This window comes from Ambystoma mexicanum, chromosome 1p, assembly GCF_040938575.1.
Source record: "Ambystoma mexicanum isolate Mex_15411 chromosome 1p, UKY_AmexF1_1, whole genome shotgun sequence".
Taxonomy (NCBI): domain Eukaryota; kingdom Metazoa; phylum Chordata; class Amphibia; order Caudata; family Ambystomatidae; genus Ambystoma; species Ambystoma mexicanum.
In genome coordinates, this window is record NC_090921.1 from 1,296,097,555 (window position 1) to 1,296,123,641 (window position 26,087).

The window sequence follows — 26,087 nt, forward strand, 5'->3', positions numbered from 1 at the left end:
AAGTCCAGACCTGTGACTATCCCCACTTGTTCTGTAACAGGCCAGTCAAACAGGGACTTAGTCACTGAACAAGTAAAAGTGTCAAAGCCCAGAACAGTGACACTTTAAACTTGCCTGAAAAGTCACATAAAGTAACACTCGGTGCATGGATTTCTGTAGCTATCCTGATTCAATTCATGGTTGCTTGTCAAGGCTGCAGAGCTTGTAAATGTCAGAGGGGGATTAACAGGGTTGCTGTCATGCCAGCCCCTTTGATGGTCTTTGACGATACCTCCAAACCTATCAGTAAGCCTATCCCCAGAAAATGTTCCCAACCTGCCCAGTTGTTCCGAAGTTTGCAAAAGAGTCCTGTAAACCAACCTACTGAGTGGTCCCACAAGCCATTTCAGTTCCAAGAGCCTCCAACAATTAAAATCCGACAGTCCCCTACAGCTCACGTTTGTGAGGTGTTGTTCCAGCAGGCTAAAATCTCACCTTTTGGGAACATTGAGGGCTTACTGGCTCTTAACATTTGGAAGGAACTTAAATGATATTGGCAAAGACAGCAATAGCATAGAAAAAGCCAAATAAAGGCACACTGTAAGATAGCAGTGGCAAACACATGTTTCCTGCAGAAATGCCAGTGCATGTGTGATGTCTTCCTTTCATGGAAAATATGTGACCTTATAATTAAAAGGCACCAAAAGTACAAAACTCTAAGTTAAACTGAATGGTTCCCTTCTGAAACTTGTTTAATTCCAGCATTGTTCATATGACCATAGACTTGTGTGGGTTATTTCCTGTGTCCCCGGTATCGAGTCAGATCTGAGATGGTGTGAGGTCGATTCCAAGCTGTTGCTATGTTTACACAGCTACCACATCAATTGTTCTTATTCCCTTTCTTATTCGGGAGGACAGGATACTTTTCAATGGGTTAGTTGTGCTCGAACTATATCTGAATCGGTTAGCTATCTTTTAGGATTAAAAGACAAAGGTGAACTGTCCAAGGGGTCATGGAAATAGAAAAAACATTCCTTTATAGACACCACCCTCAATTTCACACAACAATCGGTCTAATAAGACGTGAGAAAGAGTCTAGCATCTCCCAGAAGCAACGCACATTATTAGATTCTGCAGGAGATCTGCATCCAGGTCAAAATCTAGGACATTTCTGGGGAATACACCACTTGAAGTCATCTCAGCAGCCAGTGAATGATTCCTGTAGGCAAGGCATCAGCATCTGCCACGATCCTCAGAATCTACACATCTGAACTTGTCCTCCACTGCTCACACAAGTCGTTATGCGCTCCAGAAACATATGCAACCACCCTCGATCCACACCCTACATAGAACAACCAAGAAGTCAGCCTCAATTTCTCGGTGCACTATCTAGAACAGCCAGGAGGGCAGCCCCCACATAACAGTCAAGAGGTTTGCCTTAATGGCCCAAACTTCAGGTGAAAGAAGTATAAACTACAGACAGCATTCTCCACCATCTTGCAGGTCTCCCAAGCACTAAAGAGGGAGAAGTGCGGGATGGATATGACGACATCAATATGGCTCATGGACCCCTGAAAGAGAGACCAGCTAGTCTCCTTCTTCTTGCAACATTAAAGTTAACATTTGTAGCTCTAGTCCTTAAATAACATCCACTTTCTGACCCGGCTTTCCACACCGGACTGCTGAACAAGAATCACACAGTTCCCCTTGACCCCTCTCCCACCAATAAATAAACCAGAAAAAGGGGCGAGTTGTCTCCTGCCGTGCCCTGCACTGCCCGCCGGGTGCCATGCAATGTGAGCTCTAGTCTGTAGAGACAGGGAGTCCAGGAAGTCTCTACAAATGCCACCCTATCCTGGTAGCCTTCCTAGGTGATGTAGAGAAGCCGCCACATGTCCATTCTTCCTGGCTACAAAGCAAGGACTGTCTGCTTCCAAGTGCCGGTATCACCATCTCTGTGCCTGAATTGATGAAAAAATGCCTCCAGTGGCCTTATTGCCAATATCATCACCTAAAAAGAGGAGAAAGAAGCATGAAGAGGCATTTCCATGACAATGACAACAGAGGACATGATCAAAGATGAAAAACATTACGCTATGAGTCGCTCAATGCACAACTGCTTCTCAATCAACAACTTCTCACCAAGCCTTGGCAATTGCTTATTTTTTGTACCGTACACCACTAAACCTATAACCACCAAGAGGGGCATACTCCAAAATGCCCTCTGTACATCCTCCCACACACATGACTTCACCCACACGCAAAAAGCCTCCCACTGTTCCACCCATTAACCCTCTCCCACTAAGAGAACCTTCTAACAATGACTTCTGCCACTAATTCTCTCTCAGCAACACTCGCCACAGACTTTTGCCAACTTTAACAAGCTGTTACTTAGACTGCCATATCCTCTCTTGGAGCAGGATGAACATGATTATTTCAAATACGAACATTTTGAAGATGAAAATGTTAAATTCTAAATGTTCGTATTCGAAATAAGCACCCCACAACTTATTGGCCTTTGTAGACCCCGCTCCTTTGAACCCCTTATTTACCTTTTGCAGCCCACTTCGCTTTGTGCTGCCGAGTCCCTGCAGTTCCAGTTCCCTTCACTTCTGTGGATGGGAACCGGCGCTGCAGGGTCCTTTTCAGGGAGAAAGCATAGTTGCTTTGGATGTGGGGGACAGCCCCCCCTAACCCTGATTCCATTATAGCAAACAAGGGTGCGAGGGACTCCCCCGCTTCACTTGTTCGGTATAATGAAAACCAAATGGTTGAAATGTTTGGCATTTTTGGCTGTACGTAATTTTGGTACAGCCGAAAATCCGATAATTTCAACCATTCGGTTTTTTCTCCCTCCATATTTTCGTGTAATCCCCTCGCTGAGAACTGTCCACTATGAGCCTCCCAAAAATCATTCCCCACTACCTGCTGCTGCCCCCCAAAAAATGCAGCTTTCACCAGTCTTTTTTTGCACACCCCTCCTTTGATATACCCTCTCGTATTGACTGCCAACTCTTTCTGCAACCCCCCAAATCTCCAATCCTTCACACGTTCTCTTCATTCAATAAACCCTTTCCTCCCCTCACTGTGTCTTCCAACCTCCAATATTTGCTCATCAGTCTCATCAAAAAACCTTTTCGCAAGTAACCCCCCACCTCCAAGACCATCCAACTCGCAACTTCCTCGTCCAACATGAATATTCTGCCCCAACCAACATAGCCCTTATTTACTGCTTACAACCTTAGTTAGTCCTTGTAGGTGTTTCTGGGCCAACCCTTCTCGAAATAAGCACTACAACATCTGACAAACACTATCCTACCCTAAACCAAAACATACGCCACTAATCTTCATCCACCAGTATCTCTCCTAAATGTTCCTTCCTCTGAGAAACACTTGCTTCTCCCACCAATTGCTCTCTCTTCAGGCACACACTACCCAAGGCAAATCAACCCACCCCCCAACAATGCACCCCTTCCAATAACTGTCTCTCTTTATATACCAGTTCTCCAGTACTAAACAATTTATTTGCCAACAACTGCTCCTCACAAGCCTTTCCCATTTTCGCCCAACCATCAATCTTCTCATCAGTCACACCCTTCCTCTAGTCATTGATCTCTTCGTTTTCAGCAACATTCAGAGCATATAACATAACATCCCTTCATCATACTTCCTCCAATTCATTATCCCTTCATCATACTTACTCCAATATGATATTCTTCCAATTGAGCTATTACAGCAGACAATATCATAAGACTACCTCCTCTGGCCTACCAACCGACATCGCTATTCTAGGTCATTTAAAAAATCTTTGCCACTGACCATTAAGAACGTTACAGCTCCCCTCAATACCATTACATTCCTGCCTAATAAAACTGGTAGTGATGCTATGTCTTCAAGAGAAAACAACTTCTGATCCCACATGCCTCCTATACTATGATTCAAGAACCCCATTTGTATCCAAGCCCCACAAAAGGACAGTGACTTTGCTAGTGCAGAAAATACCAAATAAATCAGATAATTGGACTAGCTAGTTTGGCTTTAACTCCCAGAGAGAGATGGCGTCAGCATTCTTGTGTCAAGTATGATTTCAAGCAGACACCTATCAGATTGGTACTGCTAGATAGAATGTCAGCCTCCCACAAAGCAAACACTACTTTGGTAGAACTGGAAGTATGGCTCAGTACCCATATTTCAAACTGTGGTAAACCACCTGGTAAGATTACCACCCCCCCCAATGTTTTGTTTATGTTATAACTCCCTTCTATATCCTGACTGAAATTGTCCACTAATATTTGTAGAGGACATCTATCTGCATGTCCTTCTTGAACAGACTAGTCCTGCAACCAACTCTCCAGCTGCTCTTACCAACTCTCCAGCTGTTCTCATTCTACTTGATCTCTTTTCTGCATTCAATACGGTCAACCACTCCATCCTCATAAAACGACTCCACGATACCCTAGGTATCTTGGAGCGGGCACTGGACAGGCTGACCTCCTTCCTCAGTGACCGTCAGTCCCAGGTTATTCTGGGCTCTTTTTCCTCCCCACCCATATCTCCACCTGTGGCGTCCCCCAGGGCTCCAACCTTTCCCCCTGGCTGTTTAACAACAACTACCTTGCTCCGCTTGCACACCTCGTTTCCACCTTCTCTCCAAACTTCCAGTGTCATGCAGACAACACACAACTATTCTTCAAACTTCCCTCTGATCCTCTTCTTACTTCCTCCATCATTCCGGACTGCCTATCTGCCATCCAGTCCTTGTGTACTTCCAATGATCTCTGCCTCAACGCCAGCAAGACTGCGATCCTTCCTATTGGGACTCCTGCTGCCGCTTTCTGTCCCTCACTCTGGCCATCTTCTATTGGCTCTCCCCCTTCATCTTCATCTGAAGCCAGAAACCTTGGGAGTCATCTTCGAGTCCTCTCTTTCCTTCATCCCTCACATTCAGGACCTTGACAAGAAGTCCCACTTACAACCCCACCTCCTCAAAGGAATTCTTCCATACCTCACCTTGCCCCAGAAGCTCATCAATGTCTCCAGACCGTTGGTTCTCTCTAGGCTAGACTATTGCAATAGCCTTTTCCTTAATCTACCCTCTTCTTCTCTACAACCCCTTCAGCTAATCCAGAATATGGCTGAAAGACTTATCCTTGGCTTCAAGGATAAGCCCATGGACAGCATCTCTGCAGCCCTAAAAACTCTCCACTGGCTCCTGGTTGCTGCACGGATCAAATTCAAATCCCTCTGAACCATCCACCAGGCTGTCTGGGGCCGGGGACCATGCTAACTACAACTTGTTCTCACTAAATACTCTCCCTCGAGATCTTTACGTTCCTCCGGCACCAACTCTGTGTGTTAAGCGCTTTGTTAAACAGCAAGCGAGTGGCCGATCTCTTTCCTCAGCAGGCTGCCGCCTATGAAATAGCCTCCCCCTACCTCTTCATCTTGAGCCGGATCCCCTCAAATTCCAGAAGCTCCTCAAAACTTTCCTTTTCATCTCCTCCTTCCCTTCTTCCCAACTCTGTTAAATCCCACAGTTGCCGAGATTGGTGTCCAGGGCCCTTATGTGTCCTCTCGGGTCCTGGCCATCCACACCCAATCACCTACAGCCTATGTCACTGCAGGCCTGCACTTACTTATTTTGGCGGCTAACCACTCCACCTATGCACTTACAGCTGCTCACTCCCTATCACTTCCCTCTTGATACACCTAACACTTAACCCCCATTCCCTCAATCCTTTTCTCCCTCTGCACTTGCATGTACTGAATGCTCACAAGGCCTAGTAGGTCCGCCTCTAACTTTCATTGTTGTATTCATTCTTCATTCCAATGTCCCCTCCCTGTTCCCCTTACGGTGCTTTAAAACACAATTTACTTGTTGTGTAAGCGCATTACAAATGCACAATAAATAAACGCTAATATCATGGGCCCACATTTATCAATGCCAGGGCAGCAGCTAAAAGGTATAATAGCCAATAGTTCCCAAACTGCAATTGACCTTTTAAGCAATGTCCAGAGGAAAGCCATAGTGGTGCCTTTCTCCCAAAGAGCTTTGATGACCTGCTGATCAGGACTGCGACCGAGAAGTTTCTTCATCTAAACATTCATTGGAGTTGAGGCTCGGGACACTTGTCAAGCCACTTCTTTCAAAAACCTGTTCAATTCAACATAAAAGGCTTAAATTATCCAGGCCTAAACAATATAAAAGATTGTATCGGAATCTTCAGATAATCTGTCCGGCAGACTTTCTGAAGGTGCAATCTGCAGCTGTCAGAATTTTCCTAGACCTCATCAGTGGAAAATATAACCTATTTTGAATCCTTCTATATTTCTGTCCATCAAAGGGACTGAAGTAAAAAAGCGTTGTGCTTTGCGTTCGTAAACAAATGTGTGTTTTTTGTGGCAGAACTTCTCTCATATTGCTTCTACATTAATTTGTTTTGTGGCTTTACAGAGGTAAAGCCACCCTGTGACAGCTAAAAACAATATTCCATCCCCAATCAATCCCGCAAGGGTATATGATCTCCAGTTAATTCCTGATGCACGCCTTGTGACAGACCATTAGAATGGGCAGCATGGCTGCACAGTAACATCAACAGATTGTGCACACTCTCCCCAGTTTCATAAATGTATCATTGTTCAAGTAATTTAGACTTGCTACCATCTCAAGCCAAAGCCCTGAAGGCCCCAATGGGCATACAGCACTGTATGCTTTACTCATTCCCACATCAACTCTCTTTTCACTGCTAGTTTTCTTTCATCTAACAACTCATCACTTCTCTCAAACTATACCCCTCTCCTCCATCAACTCCTATGCTTGTCATCAATCTGTTATCTCCCCAAAACCAACTCCTGTAATCAATCTTCTTGTGGGACCCTAGGTTAGGATCCACCTACAAGACCACTGGTGGAGTACGATAAGGTGGTTGCCTTTAGGTCCTAAGCACTAGCCATCCAGATTCTAGATAGTAGGGGTTACCAATCGATAGTGACTGACCACTTTGGGGTTTAGGACACTCTGGGATATAAGAGAGGGAGAGGGAGAGGGAGAGGGAGAGGGAGAGAGGGAGAGAGGGAGAGAGAGAGAGAGAGAAAAAGAGAGAGAGAGAGAGAGAGAGAGAGAGAGAGAGAGAATGGCCCTTAGTTGGATGCTATTTAAATTACAAATAAATATAAACCCTTGAACAGAGTTGGTGTGTTCTTAAAGCCGCCTACGACATGTGGTTTCATTGTGGCATTGTTCAGACCCTAATATAGAGGTTGCCCACAACCAACAGATGTTAAGAATAGTCTGAGTGACTTAAAATTGCCCGAGTCCCCATTAGAGCAACCTCAATGACTGTGGGATTTGACCTGCATGGAGATGACAAAGAAGTGGTTCCTATCGGGGACAGGCTGTAGTCAGGACTGGTCTACGGCTGGAGGGGCCAGAAAGACGGATTGCCCCCTGGTCAGGATTAGCTCATAAACCTTCTGTGGATGTGGGAGCTGTGGTTATTGAAAGGGACTACTGAGGGGAGATGAAGGTACTCATCTTGAATTGGTACAGAAACATGACTATAGCTGGTGCTTTTGCATCAGAAAGATCAGGGTGAGGAGTAAAAGAGCATGAGAGGAAAAGGGCGAGAGTCCTGGGCAGTTGGAAGGCACCAATTCTCGTTATTCCTCTAGTGGGTCCCCAAGACCTTGGAGGGAGTGAAAATGGTAAAAAGGGGTTTCCTTTAGGCACTCACCACTAGCCAGCTGATTCTAGATAGTAGGGGTTGTCTATCTCCAGTGACGCCATTCAGTTGAGGGAATTCTAGACTAGGGTGGAGGAAGATCTGGGGAGGAAAAGAGCATAAGGTATGGACCCTATTCAAATTCATAATGGAAACCCTTGAACCGTTGAGAGGTGGCGTGTTCTAGAGGCCATCAGCAACACTTGTTGACCTGTTTTCCTCTCTAACCTCTCCCTTCATAAACCTATAACTCACAATACTGTCCTGCCATCCCCTTGCCTGACCAAGAGCTTCTCTCTCAAACCCCACCAGACAATCCACTCAAAAGGATTCCCTGAAAGCCAGCAGCCAGCTCTTTGCTCCCACAAATCAACACCACAAACATCCGTTTCTCCCAATAAATCATCTTCCTAAACCCACTCCTCCCACCGCCGACAATCCCTTCATCAACTAACACATCCCATTACTACTTTCACAGACTTCTCTCTCCAACAACTAAATAACCTAGATAAAAACCCACCTGCTGCTACCAGCCCAATTCCTGTTCCAGCATCCCTCCCTGAAAATACAGCCACGCCCCCAATTAACACTTTAAAACAATCTTTTACTCACCTTTTCAGAGAAGCATTAACAGGAATAGGTTCTGACGTTCTCCCCGCGCTGGTTTCCAGAGGCGCTGCCTACAAGACACATAGAACCCCATTAAAAAAACTGGAAGACCGGCATTCTGCGTTTGAACCACAAACAACAAGCAGGATGAGGTGGTAAGTTACTTACCTGCAATATTAATATCTAATGTAAAGTAACATGTTTCAGTATGTTACTAATAGGTTGAAGAATGGTCTCTGGCCCAAAAACGTTTTAGCAAATGTGTTCAATGTTTTCAGTAAGGCATCCTGTTTTGGTTAATTTGCCTTTGACAGATACTGTTTTGTACTCTTAATCGAGAATTACAGGTCCCTAACTAATCTTCTACAGCATGGATCTGATCTGAAATCAGGGTACCAAGCAGTAGCAAAACATGGCACTGTCTTTGCAACAGAAATAAGCTTAATCCTTAACTTGAATAACATGCTTTTAGTAGAGATGGGCTGCTTGCCTCGCTAAATATCAAACACCCATCCGAACTTTCAGATTGACCAACACATCAGAAAATCTCCATGATAAAAAAAAATTAAATTAAGTGAAAACAGTGAAAAAGGAACAGCCAAAAAGGAGTAGGAAACACCAGGATATGTCTTCTTTTGCTTCCGAGATAGGCCCAAAAATAGAACTAGGAGGTGGTGGAGCACCTACTCAAGTGGTGGGCAGGTCCAAGCCATGCAGAGGATTGATTGCACTGAGCATTGTGTGATTAATATGAGGTTGTCGTTCCTTCTCCCCTAGAAGGAGACCATTCCCATGGGGCCAGGGCGGTGTATCCACAATACAATAGTTCCCTGGGGGTGGTGCACCGAGGGAGGATTACATGGGGAAGGAATCCCCCTATGTTATTGGGGAAGACCATCACTAGAAAATGCGGTATCCCCCCGCTTTAATACATTCGACCTCTTTTCCAACTCTAAATCATCCTTCTCTCTCCCTGGATAGAACCAATGTAGTTTGTTGTCAAGCCAGTCAACCTAACCTACACAACAGCACTGGAAACCCAGAAAGTAACAAGTATCATGCATATAGCTTTAAGGCTGGTACTGTGAAAAAAGAAGATGCACAGGAGTCCAAGGATCACTCACGAGAAGCAGGTCTAGCTTCCAAATGCTAGTGATTGGCCTAACGCAGTACATGAATCCCACACAGGAGTTTGAAGGGAATTCAAGCTCATGCTCAGACACAGCTGGGACATGAGGGAGAGACGTCCTCCGAAATGGGACAGCGGGAGCCGTGCATAGGAACCAATATAAAATGATATAGGCTACATAGATAAGAGGCATATCATTTCTTTGAAGCATATGTTGGTTAGTTATATTGGAGTGGCTACTTTTTAGGAAACAAAGGGTGATTGCATTAGGGAGGAACACTCTTTGTGTGCTTCATTACACACCATCTCTACCTTGAAGCTAATCAATACAAAGGAAGAGACTAAATGGTTCTGCTTGTCCTGAAGAAGACAGACACAATGAGATGTTCTGTCTGTCGAAGCTACATTGGAAGGATGTTTTTTGTTATTCATATACAGTAGGGAACATTTTTGGTAACAAGTCTCTTTTTGCTCTCATAACCACCTCATAGTTGACGCTTTCTGTCCACTACAAATGGTTTGTGAATAAACTGTAGATAGCTGTGTATGGTCAATAATGACCATTGTTACATATTTTTTTTAAAAACAAAATAGGTTCCAATATGTGGTCTATGTATAACTTAACAGGTATGCTGTTCTGATTAACTCTTGCACTTTAATGCTGTTTGTTGCACATGGTATTAGGTTTACATCAAAGATATAGCATTATTTCGCACATGAATTCAGACATTCATGTAAGCCTTACTATTTGATGCACTTTGTTGCTCTCTTTTGCACACATATTTGATTCTAATTGATGATTTTATATCTGATGTAAATTGTCGTTTTTTTGTCCGTGTCCATTTCTATCTTGGATATATCTTGTTGCAATTCTATGCACAAATAAAATTTATTGGATTCACGATCCTAATGACTCAGGATGCCAAGTAGCCTTGGTTTCCATATGGAAATAACACGCGTTATGTGTATGTAACTATCTCGTGAGACACCACCTCCCTGTATTGTTTGCTAAGATAAACCCAGGTGTCTGAGTATGGGTACACCCATCCATTGGTTGCTCGTTTAAAGTTAAAAGTCCCAATCACCCAACAAAAACGTCTTTTTAAGGAAAGGCCCCCGGCTGACGGAGCCAGTCTTTCTGACTACTCCATTGGACCCAACCAGAAATAAAATATTAAACCTGATAAAAAACCTTTCAACAGGAAGTTTAGGTATAAAACTAAGTCTAAAGAAACCCCCTCAAGTAACTTCCTCCGAACCTGTGTCGGTTCCCATCTTGTCCAGAAGTCCCGAAACAGGGTCTGAAGAAGAGCCCCTGAGAACTAGTGAGACCCCGGTGATCAATTCCTGTAGACCTTCAGAGACCGAAGAATTCATCCAGAAGTTTGAAGAGGAAATGGTTTCCTTCGGGACACCGCAATTTTCTTTTTCTGACATACTACCTTCAGAAACCCCAGAAAGGGTAGGGCCACTTGAAGATCAAGAACCTTACCAAAGACCAGTTCCAATTAAAATCATGGGTACCTTGGAGGCTCTCCTGGAGCGCCTCATAACCCACCAAGTTGAGGCAGAAGCAAGGTACCAAGATGGTATTGCCAGAGTAGTAGCAGCCCAAGAAAGACCCATCCTCCCTCACAGGATCTTCCAGCCATATAGAGGAGGGGAAGACTTAGGAAATGTCTTCCTAAACTATGAACGATTGGCCCAACAATTTCAGTGGGGGGACGAATTCAAAACTTGTAATCTGGCATTCCTACCAAAAGGAGACCTACAGACGTCCTATCAGACCCTTAATCCATTGAATTTACTTAAATTGACAAAATCAAACCGGGTTTATTACTTAGATTGGGCCAAACTGAACATTTCAATAGCAATTTATTTATTTTATTTATTTATTTGGATTTGTAGAGCGCACATCTGCCCGGGGGCATCATGGCACTAAAAGAAGTCTTACTTGTTACAGGCATACATGGTGAATATACAGATACACAGAGCATTGAAGCATATTTTCATACATTTGCTGTTATTTACATACAGTGGTGAAAAAACAATAGGACAGGTGAAGCGGGGTTAGTTGAATAGCGTGGTTTTGAGTAGTCTACGGAAGGCATGGTATGATTTTTCGTTCCTTAAGGCGGTGGGGAGTGCGTTCCGGTTTTTTGGGTGCTAGGTGTTGAAAGCTGGACCCTCCGGCTTTGCTTCTTTTGAATGTGGGTACATAGGTCTGGTTAGTCAGGTGTGACCTGGTAGGTCTAGTGGAAGTATTGAGGGTGATCCTTTCAGAAAGATAGGGTGGGGCATTGGCAGAGAGGCATCTGTGGGTGATGGCCATGGATTTGAATATTATGCGCTCTTTTATAGGTAACCAGTGTGCTTCTTTTCTGGCTTGGGAGATGTGCTCCCTTTTTGGAATGCTTAGGGCTGCTCTTAGAGCATTGTTTTGTGTGACTTGCATTTTATTAATGTTTTGTGCAGACGTGCCCAGAAAGAGGGAATTGCAGTAGTCCAGTTTGGTACCTACTGTGGCTCTGGCTACATTCAGGCAGTTTTTCGAGGATAGGAAGGGTTTAACGGCGTTGATTATCTTAGTGGTAAGTGCAGCAGAAGAGGCTACGGCATTGACTTGCCGTGTCATAGAGAGTGGAGTCGAGATATACTCCTAGTTTTTTTACTGCAGTTCGAGACTGATGGAGGAGTTATCAACGTTAAAGGATTTGTATAGAGGCGGGAGTTTGTTTAGCGTTTCTTTGGTGCCAACTAGTAGGATCTCTGTTTTGTCCCCATTAAGCAGAGGCCGTTGGCTGCCATCAAGGTTTGAATGGCTGTGTATATTTTAGTTAGTGCTGCGGCGTCTTGTTCATATACCTCAGTAAGGGGGAGCAGGACTTGTGTGTCGTCAGCATAGTTTGTGTAAGCTATGTGGCGTTGGTCGAGGTCATTGAACAGTGGGAGGGTGAAAATGTTGTATAAGGTGGGTGCAGTGCAGGATCCTTGTGGGACGCCACAATGGCTGGTGGTTGGGGTAGCGTTTGCAGATTCAGCATTTAGAGAAACCAGATCAAACCCAGGTGAAACCCCAGTAGAACTAGGGGCCAGAATTCAAAACACCTCGTCACTATGGCTGGGAAAGAAAACCCTCCCCGAGGTCTTAGAGGCACTTGCCCTGGAACAGCTTACAAATAGTCAGCCCCGTCTCTCCAGAGGCCCATTTTGCAATTGAGCAAACCCACACTGGTTATTGCTATAGAAACTCAACAAAATCCTTCGGCTTCCACATGAAATGGATGAGAAAAATGATATAAAATGAGGCCCCTGAACCTCTTTTCATCCTTAAACAAAGATACAAGTTAAAGAAAAGTTGAATGAAAGTTTACCAAAAACCAGTAGGACAGGGGTTCGGGAATCAGAGAGAAGAATAAAAACTACTAGCAACGAAAGATAAAGGGAAATATGAAATCTGAAGACACCCGAGAATTTACGAGTCGCCTAGTTACCTGTTTTTCATGTGGAGAAATGGGCCATTTAGCTAGAACGTGCCCAAAAATCAGAGGGACGAGCCCATGGAGTTTGGTTGGATGGCAGGGAAGGAATACAAATTTCTTCCTGATAATGAAGAAGAAATTGATACCATCAGCATTTGTTTCTGCAACCCAGAACCTTTTAAAACCCATGAACCTGAACAAATAAATGCCCATCCTGCTTATGCATTAGTCGACTCTGGGAGCAAATGGCCATCTAACCTTATACAAGCCACAGGACTGAAAAGGGGAAGGCCAATTAGACTGACCTGCGTTCATGGCAACCAAGAAATCTACTGGAGAACTCCAGTCTCAGTTATCATACAAGATAAGGAGGTCCTCATGAACTTGTCCATCATACCTTGTCTTCCGGAAGAAGTCAGTATCGGTGTTAGTCCACATATTTCCATGGTAGTTATCATGTGAGTAATTCATCTATTAAATCATACATTGACCATGTATTAATTTATAAATTTACTAGAAATGGGCCATATTTACATGATGGGTTTGCTTAAGACATTATGATTCCATGTGTGTTGATAGCCATGCATTTATAAACCTGTCATTTTAGTATAGCAATGAGAAGTGCTTTTAGGCGCTAGAGAAAGCTGCTCTCTCTGTCCATCCTGAATCAGCTTCGCTGGGCGCAGAGGATTGTTGTTGCACTGTGTGAATTGTTTTGAAAACATTGTTCTTGGCAGACAATCAGCTATTTTCCAAGCTAACCTTGGCTGGCAGAGAGAGCTGCAAGGACGTCCTTCAAGAGAAATGCTATGCTGGCGAAATTGTATGCATTACTCACACTGCCATTTGCGTCACTGAAATGTATGAACAGTAGCTGTCTTGTTAGGCTTTAGGATACTGTATGTAGACGCTGCAAGCACACTGCATACGGGGACGCTTGCGGGGGTCTCAGGCCTTCTGAGTCTTGCAGGCTGACAGTGGGAGGTTGTAGAAGGAGATTGCCATTCATCACATTAGAGGGGAGTAGAGTCTGATGTGTGTGGCTGGGAGAACTGCTGTTAGAGAGCTAGTGGGAAGAGGAGCCGTCTCGTTATTAGGAGCTTGTGTGTGGACAGGGAAATGCTGAGAACTAGTAGGGGTATTGCTATTATGCTAGAGATACAGTAGCATAGCTCAGCTGGTCTGAGAGCTTGTTGCAAGGACAGGCCGGAAGGGCTGGGGAAGTTGCAGTAGCTTGCACTAATGCTTAAGGTGCAGTTTTGCTCGGTTATGTAGTAATTTGCTGTGATTGGTGTCATGCAAGGCATGATTAAAGTGTATTATGTTATGAATTGAACCGATTACTGTGTTTCTTTGTGGTTCTCTGTGAGAGGTGGTGTGTTCTAGAGGCCATCAGCGACACTTGCTAACCTGTTACCCTCTCTAGCCTCTACCTTCATAAACCTATAGCTCAACAATACTGTCCTGCCATCGCCTTGCCTGACCATGAGATTCTCTCTCAAACCCCACCAGACAATCCATTCAAAAGATTCCCTGAAAGCCAGCAGCCAGCTCTTTGCTCCCACAAATCAACACCACAAACATCTGTTTCAGTAGAACTAGGCGCCAGAATTCAAAATACCTTGTCACTATGGCTGGGAAAGAAAATCCTCCCCGAGGTCCGTTAGGGAGAATTCTCAAAAATGTGCTAATTCCCTCTACCTTAAAGACCACCAGCTATTTTGCTGAACTTTGGGACTTTGTACTTTTAATTCTATGTGTTTTCTGTGTTTATTTCGTTTTGGTTATGGAGTCTAACGAACTCCATAGGCATCATCTTTTACAACTGCGTCACACAGCACCTTCAGTGCAGTGGCACAGTCTTTTAGATTTCCCATGGTTTAAATACCTTCTTTGAGATAAACTACTGTTTCCCAGAACAGTAGAGTGAAATTGACTACTTAGCATTGTACTTGCTAGACCCAGCACACCCTATTTTACAGTAGAGTGCTGGAGGGGTTACTTAGTATCCCCTGTGTCTCAATGCTCATGTAACATCTTTTATGTTACCCTTTCCTCGATTGACTGGCTGGTGGCAGTGGTTTTGTTTTGAACTACCATGGTTTACATTTACCGCGACCGTTCATGGACCCGGTAACATTAACCGCGGGAGCCAACTTCTGCAAAATGGCATCCAACCATCCTTGTTAAAATGGTGCCCGGTCTTCTTTTTTCACCATGTCTTTGTGGAAAGGTTCTTCTAGAGTTTTTTGCTGTGCGCACAACCAGGTTTGGTCTCTTTGTTCATTCGCCTTTGGCGGGCTTCAGGAGTGAAACCTGCCTCTGACTCCAGAGTGTCTGGGGTAGGTAGGAAGTGAGGGAGGTGCCCCAAACTCCCTGTGCTAAGCCTCCTAGGAGACCCAAATGCACTTTGTGGTGATTGGCTGGCTGACTATCCCGAAAGGACAGCCACCCTGCTGGGTGAGTGACAGCTAGGCTGGAATGAATGGGAAAGTACTGAATAAAAGGCGAGTCTCTTGGCTTGGAAGGCAGAGTTGACCACTGGACGAAGGAACCGAAGAAGATCTTGAAGAGAATGGCTGCTTCAACTCCTGGACCGTTGGTCTGACCGGTGAAGCCCTGCTGTAGGTCCGAATCGCCAAGTTTGCATGAACAGAGAAGCCCTGCAAGGACGACTTCTCCCTTTGAGTTGGTAGGACCAATCCACTCCAAGTAAGCCACCTGGACACCCATCTCAGAGCTGGTTGAATTTCCTCAGAGTTGCTGCAGGAAACCGTAGAGCCAGGGAGAGGGACACCAGATTGTGTGCGTTGCTTGTAAGCTGGCCTAAAGCTTTTGGAAGATCCTCCGGACTCCCACGAAGCAGGACTGACCAAGCCTGACCCCCGTTGAATGCGGAACCTCAAATGTGAGGAAAGTCCACCTTGACAGCCAGGAACCGCGCTTATTGCTATTTGTTGTACCGCAAGGAGCCGAAACGCGAAACAGCCACTGAAAGTAAAGTTTGCCAGTTGCCCGCTTTGACGGTGCAAGTGCAGGAGTCCCCAGACATCCCCCCTCTTATCCCCACAACTGAGGCCCAGGGACAGTGAGATCTGAAGAGCTGCACAAGAACAGAAGTCTTCAGCTGCATCTTTTCCACTTTACCAAGGTACTGTAAAACAAGTCTAGGAGAACTTACCTCTTAGTGTGGAACTGCTTGTTACTTCTGCAACTCACAGCTCTAATCAGTTTGTGACCCTACATTTGATTCTTCTCTTTATCAAAGACTCTTAAGAACCTGACTTTTCCATTTACTTACCTGAAGTGCTGCATCCTATACAAAGACTTTGGCCGATTGACTTTGGCTTAGCCGATCGAATTGAATGACTCTTCTAAGTGCTATCTGAAAGTATTTGCCCTGCTTATGAATATTTGTAAATTCTTGTGTTCTAATAACCTTTGCCTTTTACTTACTTTTTAAGACTACTGTGAATGCCAACAGTAAGATATTAATATCCCCAGCACCCTTGTTACTGAAGTCACCTGTGGGTGTAGACTGTGTCTGTGGGCCATCCCAAAAGGGTCTTGTCTGATTCAGAAACTCCGAGTGTACAGTATTGAAGTATAATTGTGTGTTACTATTTTATTGCTCCCTTCTGAAGAAGGCTTTATAACTGACTGATGAATACATTGTTTATGCAAGAAACCTTGAGTGTAAAAGTTTATTTGAATACCTGCAACTGTGAATCTTTGTTTAACTTCACTACAGCTCACATTTCCCCTCTTGAGATAAGCCTGGCTGCTCAACACGCTACCAAAACTGTGTAGTACAAGCTTATACCAAAGGTTGGGTTGCCTATACCTGTAGTCATAGTTGTTTGTAGTGTTCCCAGAAGAAATTGATACCATCAGCATTTGTTTCTGCAACTCAGAACCTTTTAAAACCCATGAACCTGCTCAAATAAATGCCCATTCTGATTATGCATTAGTCGACTCTTGGAGCTAACGGCCATCCAACCTTATACAAGCCGCAGGACCGAAAAGGGGAAGGCCAATTAGACTGACCAGTGTTCATGGTGACCAAGAAATCTACCGGTGAACTCCAGTCTCAGTTATCATACAAGATAAGGAGGTCCTCATGAACTTGTCCGTCATACCTGGTCTTCCGGAAGAAGTCAGTATTGGGACAGATTTGCCCAATTTTGGTAAAATCATAGCTGACCTTAATCCCCCGGCCAGAAAATATTCTCCTAGACTTCTGGGAGGGCATAGAAACAATTGAATCTCTCCCTGCTTGGGATTGGGAAAACCAAAAAGAATCCCCATATACCAAACAGACCTGCAAGATCCTAGGGGGAGTTCTAATGGGAATAGCCTGAAGTTAAGGACAACAGTATGTGATGAATCGGAGGATGTCGTCCCTTATACCCTAGGCGGAGACCTTTCCAATGGGGCAGGGGCGTTGTGTCCACAGTACAATAGTTCCCCTGGGGGTGGTGCACCGAAGGAGGATCACATGGGGAAGGAATCCAGCTACGGGATTGGGGAGGACCATCACCAGAAAACGTGGTATCACCCAGGTTTAATACATTCAACTCCTTCTCCAACTCAAAATCTCCCTTCCCCCTCCCTGGATAGAGCCAATGTAGTTTGTTGTCAAGTCAGTCAACCTAACCTATAAGGCAGCACTGAAAACCCAGAAAGTACAAAGTATCATGCATGTAGCTTTATGGCTGGTACTGTGACAAAGAAGATGGCTGGGAGTCCAAGGATCACTCGCGAGAAAGCAGAGCAGGTGGTCTAGTTTCCTAATGCCAGTGATTGGCCCAAAGCAATACATAAATCCCACGCAGGAGTTTGAAGACAGTTGAAGCTCAAATTCAGACGCAGCTGGGATGCGAGAGAGTGAGGGTGAGTGAGAGCCGTCCTCCGAAGAGAAACAGCGGGAGCCGTGCACGGGAGCAGCTGACGCGAGCCACAAGGGAAGCCCGAAGGAAAGAGAACCTGAGCGTGGTCCATTACGAGAGGACCACTCGGATTGCTACCAAGTGAATCCTCTCTACCTCCCAGGGCCCGATGAAGCACGGAAGAGACAGAACGTGCAGCCAGGGAAAGGCATCAGACTGCAAAGCCGCTGCAGACCTCGATGAATGACCAAACACTACCGGAGCCTCTAGAAGGGACACAGCTGCCCAGGAACCGCCGATACCTCCAAGAAGGAAGCAAACAGGTACACAGATTGCCTGGGAACTGTTAGAGGTCCGCGAAGGCAATGGAGTAAGCTCAAGAACTGGTAAGAGAGGGTCTGGGACCCTGAAGCAAATGTGGAAAAGTTGTATACTTGGCAGGAGAGTGCAAGTCTGGAACCTGCACCCAAACGTGAGAGGGTCTGGGACCCTGCAACAAACAAGAGAGTGGTATTATTGGCAGGAGAGTGAGCCTAGCGGATACAACGGTAAAGTGCGAGGCTGGGACTTGCACCCACATGAGAAACCAAAGTTTAAAGCAAAGAGGTTCTGGGACCCTGTGAGAGAATAAGAGACAGTCAAGGAGCGAATACTTGTTTGGCAGGAGAATGAACCAAGCCATGTAAAGTATTGCGAGTCTGGGACTCGTACCCACATGAGAGCTTGAGAATAAGAGGGTCAAGAACCCTGGAACAGACAAAAAGGAAACCTACGCTTGGTAGCAGGACTGTGCCAACTTGATAGGATAGAGAAGTATGAACCCAAGACTCATTCCCTCCTGGACTGTTCAGTCACATTGTGTCAAAAGGGGAAAAGAGCTCAGAAGCCTAAAGGAACAGAAGTAAGATAAGAAGCAGACTAGGGGAAAGGTACACAAGCCCAACATTGGGATCCTACGTTTGGTAACAAAGCATACCAAGCTGGCAGGATACAAGAACTGTGAAGCTAAGAAACATTTCCTTGTGAATCATCCAGTGATTTAAGATAAGAAGTCTAGCGGAAAGGAGCCCAACCCTAGCATTGGAATCTTGTATTTTGGAGCATTATTTTGCATCACTTTATCACCAGAGAAACTGGGAACTTGTCTGTTGGTTGAAAACACAAAGAACAATTTGGACTTTGAGAAGAGATCATCCTTACACAGTTGTCTTAGATTATTAGTGTCAGGAGTAGGTTTTGGAACACTGAAGTGACAGACATTTTAGTTTCGGACTACCTGACAATTACACTAGTTTCCTTTAAGGTAGGGAACATCCTCTTAGATTTAGGGACAGAGAGGCATTTCCCCAACCCTCTTAAATTAATACACATCTATATCCAAAAACATGTTATCACTTCTGCACCCTTACAATTGTCAAATGTTTATAGTGGCAATGTTCTATTAGAGTAGCCTTCTCCAATCCTCCTTGTGGAGCAGATAATTTCTAACAAGAGCAGAAGTTGGGAGAACAGAATGCAAGAGTGATATTTTTCAAAGTAATATCCTTCAAGTAAATGGATTCACCATTGTCAGCAGCCTGTCCTTTCTGAAACACATGACGATGAAGGCCCAAACAGCCTGGTTCTGAATCTCCACCCTTTTCAAAATCAAACACTGCATCCTGCTGCTGGACTTCCGGACCGTAGTGTAGGCCCTCGTGGTCTCGCACATTGATGGGGGAAATGCCCTCCTGACAGGGCTCCCAGTTGCTCACTTGGCTCCCTTACATCACCCCCGTCCTACGCAAACTACATTTGCTTCCTCTGCAGGCCAGAAAACAGTTCAGAGACTGCAAGAATCATCTACAAAGCAGTTACGATTAGCACACTAACATACCTGACAGCTAAACTCCACATATCTGGTGGCACACACTCCTCACGCAGCAAATTGACCACCCAGCTTGTATCACAACTCATCCGCAAAGAGGGGGCGCATGCAAACATTCCTTCTCTTGCCACACACCCATCCTCTGGCACTCGATTTGGGTGTCGGCTAAGATGCCCCCAAAACGGTCCATTTTTGCAAATCTCTCAAAACATGGCCTTTTCAACAACACCTGACCAAGGAATAATTCCACTGGACACACATTCTGACGCACAGACCTCATCTCACAGTGCTGCGCTACTGTTCGAAGAAGCCAGCCATAACACTGGCTTCCTACATCCTACAGCGCTCTGCTGCTCTCAAGCTAGGTCTGCGCTTTAATCAATAAAATAAAAATAAGTTCTAGTATCTAGGGAAAAGGACTGTGCTTAAACAAACCCAGCTCTCAGCTTTGCCTTATAGCATAAGTGCAACCTGCAACATAGAGTTTGCACACTGTCCTTTCAAGTATGTAAACTATCCCAGCCGGGGGATCGACCCACAACTCAAAACCATTTACTATTTCACTATCACTTTTGATCGGTACATATAAACTGGGATTAGGTTTTGGCTGAGGCCACAGGATGGCGTTAGGGTTAGCAGCAACACAAATCAAGGTCTCCTTGGGACCCTGTCACCCTGTCCTTCCCTCTCTCTCAGTTGTTTAAGGATGACCCCTTAGCAGGAAAACTAACCTACACTCTCTGGTAGTTATAGTGCTCTGAACATTTTCTTGACTTGTTCTATAGTGCCAGAAATGCATATTGGTCATCATGCACACTCCGGCCAGGTACCTTCACTCGGTACCCTTAGGTCTTCCAATGGGAGTCTGGCATCTGGCAATAATTCAGCGGATCAAGCCCAGGGTACTATCAATGTTCCCCTCCGAGTGGCAATACAATCCTGGTCCTCAAATAGCCTAGGTTTATGCACCGTGATTCTTGTTCAAGTCCTTAACATGGCCCTTCCATCATCACCTCCAGAACATTCTCTTCAACCAAGTTGTGCATCTTTCTCCTGCACTGCCTTCATTGCCGAGTATGCTTTCTCTAAGTCTACTTCCCTCCTTCCGCCTATGATGGTTCTCTTCCTCACCCCTTTCTCACTCTATCTTCAACCTCTCTGGTACATCTCCTCCTCTCCTTTCTCTACGCTTCTCTTCTCTTTCCTGTCCTGCTCTAATTTCACTCTTTCTCCTCTCTCCACATCCTCGCTCCTCCTCCTCTCTCTCTCCTCACCACTTCTACTTCTCATCTTTCCTCTTAAACTCTCCCGCTTCTCTCTCTCTCTTCTTTCACTTCCTGACCTCTCAACCATGTTCTAATTTAAACCTGTAACTCCACACTGCGACTCCTAAATCCCACATCCCCAATCTGGTGTGTCCTTCTAAACAGGACTCCAGTGCTTGGAAAAGTAACTGTATGATTGGTATAAGTTGCAGATGATTGAAAGATGCACGTGAGAACATGTGCTTGGGAAATTAGTTTGCACAAATTCTACCAAGTGGCTTAGATGATAGAGCCGATTCTTTTTTTTTTGTAAACTCTTTTTATTAAATTTTACAACAGAACAATCAGAGTGAAAACAACCCTTCCGCCCTCCCTCTCCCCCTCAGCGACTACCCTAAAAACTCTTAACTCTCCTTCCATCCAGGCTGCATCTCCATGTTCATTGCAACTCCAATAGTCTCAAATGCTGCGGGCACCACATCACCCTAAAGTCATTTTTAAGCACAGACAGAACTTCTCCCCAGTCCGCCGCAAAGGACTGCACCTTGTCGTTCATGGCGTAGATCGCCCATTCCAAAGCAACAATTTACCAAACTTTCCGCAGCCAGTCTTGACACTTGGGGACCTCAGGGCCTTTCCATTTTTGCGCTATTAACTGCATAGCCACCAAAGTCAAAATTGCTTTTGCTTTCTCCCTTCCTCTAGCTTCCCCAGCTCCCAAGGTGTCGTGTATACCCAAGAGGATCTGCATTTGAGTTCTGTCATCACCCCGGCCAAACGCCTGTTCCTGTGCATCCCGCATTTTTCCCCAAAAGGGCTTGATCTTTGGGCAGTTCTACCAAATATGCTCCGCAGTACCTGCTAATCCACACCCTCACCAGCAAGTCCCTGATAGTGTACGGTAAAACCTATGGAGCCGGGCAGGAGTATAATGCCACCCTAATAGTATCTTGTACCATGTCTCTTGTAATTGGGACGCCCTGGCCAGTTTGGGTATTCTCCTCCAAAGCCTTTCCCACTGCCCTCTACCAATCTCACGTCCCAAGACCCGCTCCCATTCCCGCATATAGGCCCATTGCGTTCCTGCCTTTGCGGCAACTAGAATTTTATATATGTTAGAGATGAGACCTCTCGATCCGCCATTGGAAATTTCTCAAATTGTGTTGGGTCCCGAGTGGCTCCCAACCTTACCCCCGGCTGTAGTACCCAATGGCTTATCTGTGCGTACCGAAGCCTTTCACCCTCCTGTATAGCAAACTTCCTCTTACAGACGTTAAAGGATAGCACTTCCCCCTCACGGTACATGTCGCAAATTTTCTCGCAGCCTCCTTCCCGCCATTTTGTGAATGCCCCCTTCTCCAGCCCCGCGGTAAAATCCCCATTACCAAAAATGGAGGTAGAGGCCGATTTTCTTTTTTAAAAGATTGTTTTTTCTGCACAAAAGAAACCACACAGCACACCTATTTCTTTGGAATTAGGCCGTCATCCATTAGATTACAAAGCCTAACTTAGACCAGTCATATTTTGGCTACGCATCCATGGTATGTATAGATGACAAAGTAATTCAAGAACTTTATTTGGGACCTGTTAATAATCCAGGAAGGCGGTCTACAGGAGTTGGCTGAAGCACATAAAACAGGTACTTTTTGCAGTGGTACAAGCACCACTGGCATATTAATGTTCAGCTGTGTCGAAATGATATATGCAACATGGCCAAATTTGGATGACTACATAGTTGGTCGTTCTATGCTAAATGGATCTATAGGAGAGGATGTTCCTGCTAAGTGGACCTCGAATTTTATTATTGATTATATTTTTGTAAGTTTTGGTTTATTTGAGAGATGAAGCCATTTATTAGTCACACCTAATGACTTTAGTGATCATAGCTATTTGTCTACGTCTTCATTTTCCCTGCTCCTTTTCAAATAGACTCACCCTAATGTTAGAGTTGATCCTGCTGCAACGCAAGTTAGCTGGAACTTGACCTCTCTAGGTAGGGTCAATAAAACAGCTTCAGCTTGTTTATCAGTTACTTCATTAGATTTGCAAAATGCAACCTTTGTTGTGGAAAATTATGGTGGATTCTTCGAGGAGCTACTGTCTGTCAGTTTGGGTAAACATGTTCGGACTTGTGGCTCACACAAGAAGCACTGCCATGTGTATGATCCCATAGTGGTTAGTCAAAAGAAGGCGCTCTGCCTAAATATTAAAAGTATAAGGACTGATATGACTCTTTCCTGCAACCTTAAAATACAGCAGATAAAAAGGGCTAAACAAGCATATAAGAATTGAACTAGGATTAACTGAAATGTATGGTATCTGACAGATGCAGAAGAAATGCTCTCGATCCTTAGAAATAAAGATTTTCAGTCTTTTTGGCATTTAATGAAGGACCTTGCACGCTCGTGGCCCTGAACATAGAATTTCCTCAGTTGCAGAACATCAATGGATCTCTCATTTTGCTACAGTTTTTGGCAATCGCTCTGAGAAGGAATATGAAGAACTTTCCTAACTGGCTACAACCAATGATTCTTGGGTGATGACCATTTGTAAGGAACACATTTTAGTGGCTATCAATAGGATTAGCTCCTCGAGAGCCAGTGGACCTAATAATCTGTCCACTATCATATTTAAGGGGGATCCAGAAACCTGATCCTCGATATTACTGGTTTTATTCAACAATACAATTTCCACTGGCAAGTTTCCTGAATCCTGGTCAAGTGCATACATACTGCCAACTTTCAAAAAGGGCTCACGTGCTGATCTACTGAATTTTCAGCCAATAGCAATAATTGACGCTGATAGCAAGTTATTTGCTGCATTTGTTTTAGATCATTTGTAAACATGGCAAAGGTCATGCAATAGAATTCCTTTATGGCAGACAGGGTTCAGTAAACATCAAGCTACTTCACTCAAAGGATTTTTATTTAAGTTAGCTGCTAGACAGATTGATTCCCGTAAATGTGAATCGCTCTATGTAGCGACTATTGACTTGTCAGCAGTGTTTGATGCAGTGGACCGTGGTCTAATGTGGAACAAGTGATTGAAATGGGGAATACCAAGGGGTTTGCTATGATTGATAATTGGTTTGTACAGGAACACTGTCATTGCAGTGATCGCTCTGGTGGAGTGGGCTCTTGGGTGGCTGGGCAGTGGTTGTTTAGCTAACCAATGACAATGCGTGATGTAGCCGGAGAGCCATCTTGAGATGGAAGCCTTGGACAAGGCCTTCCCATGGTTCACACCATGGACCAAAGTTCACAAACAGCTGTGAAGTACTCTGAAAACTCTTAGTGCGTGACACGTAGAACTTCAGGACACGAGCGACATCCAGCGAGTGCAAGGCCCTTTCCACCTGCAATGAAGGTTTTGGGGAAAAAAACAGGTAAAACCAAAGGCTTCCTGAGGTGGAATTTCAACTGAACCTTCGGCATGAAGGAGGGGTGCGTAAACAGCATCACCCTCAATTCGTGGAAGGTCAGGTATGGCTGCTTGCAGGATAGGGCCTGGATCTCACCTACCCTTCTGGCAGAGGTGATGGCCACCAGGAAAGCCGTTTTCCACGAGAGGAACTTGAGCGGGGCCTCATGCAGAGGCTTGAATTTGGCCCCCCCGTGAGCCTTGTCAGAACCACATTGAGTTCCCATGCCGGGGCAGGATCCTTCACCAGCGGGAAAGATCTGAAAGTCCTTTGAGAACTCCTTGACGAGTAGGTGGGACCAAAGTGAAGATCTTCCTGGTGACCTGGTGTAGCAGGAGATAGCCGCCAGATGGAGGCGTGAGCCAGTCCAGCCTTGGCCAAGGATATCAAGTACGGCAGGATCTGTGCGGCCGTCACCCTCAAAGGGGTAATCTTTTGTGAATGGCACTACGTAGCAAAACGCTTCCACTTGTGACCGTAGCACTTCAAGGTCAACAACGCCCTTGCTTTGGCGAGGACCTCCCTGCAGTCCGTTGGCAACTCATACCCTCCAAACTCTATGGCTGCACGAGCCAAGCCTTCAGGTTCAGCGATCCTGGATCGTGTTGCAGGATTGCCCCTCCCTCTGGTGAGAAGATCCAGAACCACCAGCAGCTTGACCGGAGGCGATGCGGACAGCCTGAGAAGGTCTGGTACCAAATCTTCCTCGGCCACGCTGGGGCAAGGAGTGTCATCCTACATTGACACACTGAGTGTGTTGATAACGTTTAGCAGGAGACGGAGCGGGGGAAACGTGTACAGGAACAGCCCTTCCCACATGAAGGAGAACGTGTCCCCTAGGCTCCTCGGCTGGTGAAATCTGCTGGCAAACGACTGGCATTTGGAGTTTGCCGCCATCGCAAACAGATCGATCTGGGGCCTGCCCCACTTGACGAAGATGCGGTCCACCTGGTCCTGTCGAAGTTCCCACTTGTGGCAGGAGCGTAACTCCCTGCTAAGGGAGTCTGCGATGGTGTTCTTGACTTCCGCTAGGTGAAGAGGGATGAGGAACAGCTCTTGGCTGACCGCCCACCGCCACAAGTCCTGCGCATTCTGTTGAGAGCACTGGGAATCGAGTGCCCCCCTGTTTCCTGATGTAGAACGTGTGGTGTTGTCCGTGAAGATCCTCATCAACTTGCCCTTTAGGGACGGAAGAAACTACTTGAGGGCCCAGAACACTGCCCGTAGCTCCAGGATGTTGATATGGAGATCCTTCTACTCGGCAGTAACATGCCTCTGGTGTGTAGACTTCCGGTGTGGGCTCCCCAGCCTTCCAGGGAAGCATCCGCAGTGACTGTCTCCTGGTATGGAGGGATTTGAAATCCCGTGCCATGGCCGATGTTGGAGTGGACGCCCCACTATCCTATCACCTGAGGGAACTCGTCGTCGAGTGGGATCTTGTCCGCGAAGCTTCGGACACCTGTATCCTGCGAGCGTCCAGGAACTTCCTGAAGGGGTATCATTTGCAACCCTTAGAGCCGGATGAGGTAGATGCAGGACATCACGCTAAGTAAAGACTTGATGGCTCGCACCATGGCTGTCCTCATCGACGACGGTCGCTGCACCTACCCTTGAATGGCTGCTACCCTCTCTTCCGAGGTCTGGCGCATAGGAACAGCTCGTTCTGTAATGGTGTTAAGCAGGACTATGAATAGTTGGAGAATCCCAGATCCGCCAGTAGCTGGA

General features: G+C 45.5%; 1 protein-coding gene across 7 annotated transcripts in view; it reads right to left on the minus strand.

Annotated features, from left to right (window-relative positions):
- Window positions 1-713: 713 nt before the first annotated feature.
- PPFIA3 (PTPRF interacting protein alpha 3) overlaps window positions 714-26,087 on the minus strand; it is an 841,741-nt gene continuing 816,367 nt past the window's right edge. For all 7 annotated transcript variants that reach the window (XM_069605740.1, XM_069605757.1, XM_069605735.1 and 4 more), the window contains 2 exons: window positions 8,313-8,380; window positions 714-1,990 (listed from right to left, as the gene is read on the minus strand). In XM_069605740.1, coding sequence (XP_069461841.1) covers window positions 8,328-8,380 — 53 coding nt within the window. In that variant the 3' untranslated portion in view covers window positions 714-1,990; window positions 8,313-8,327. The remainder of the gene's footprint in view (window positions 1,991-8,312; window positions 8,381-26,087) is intronic.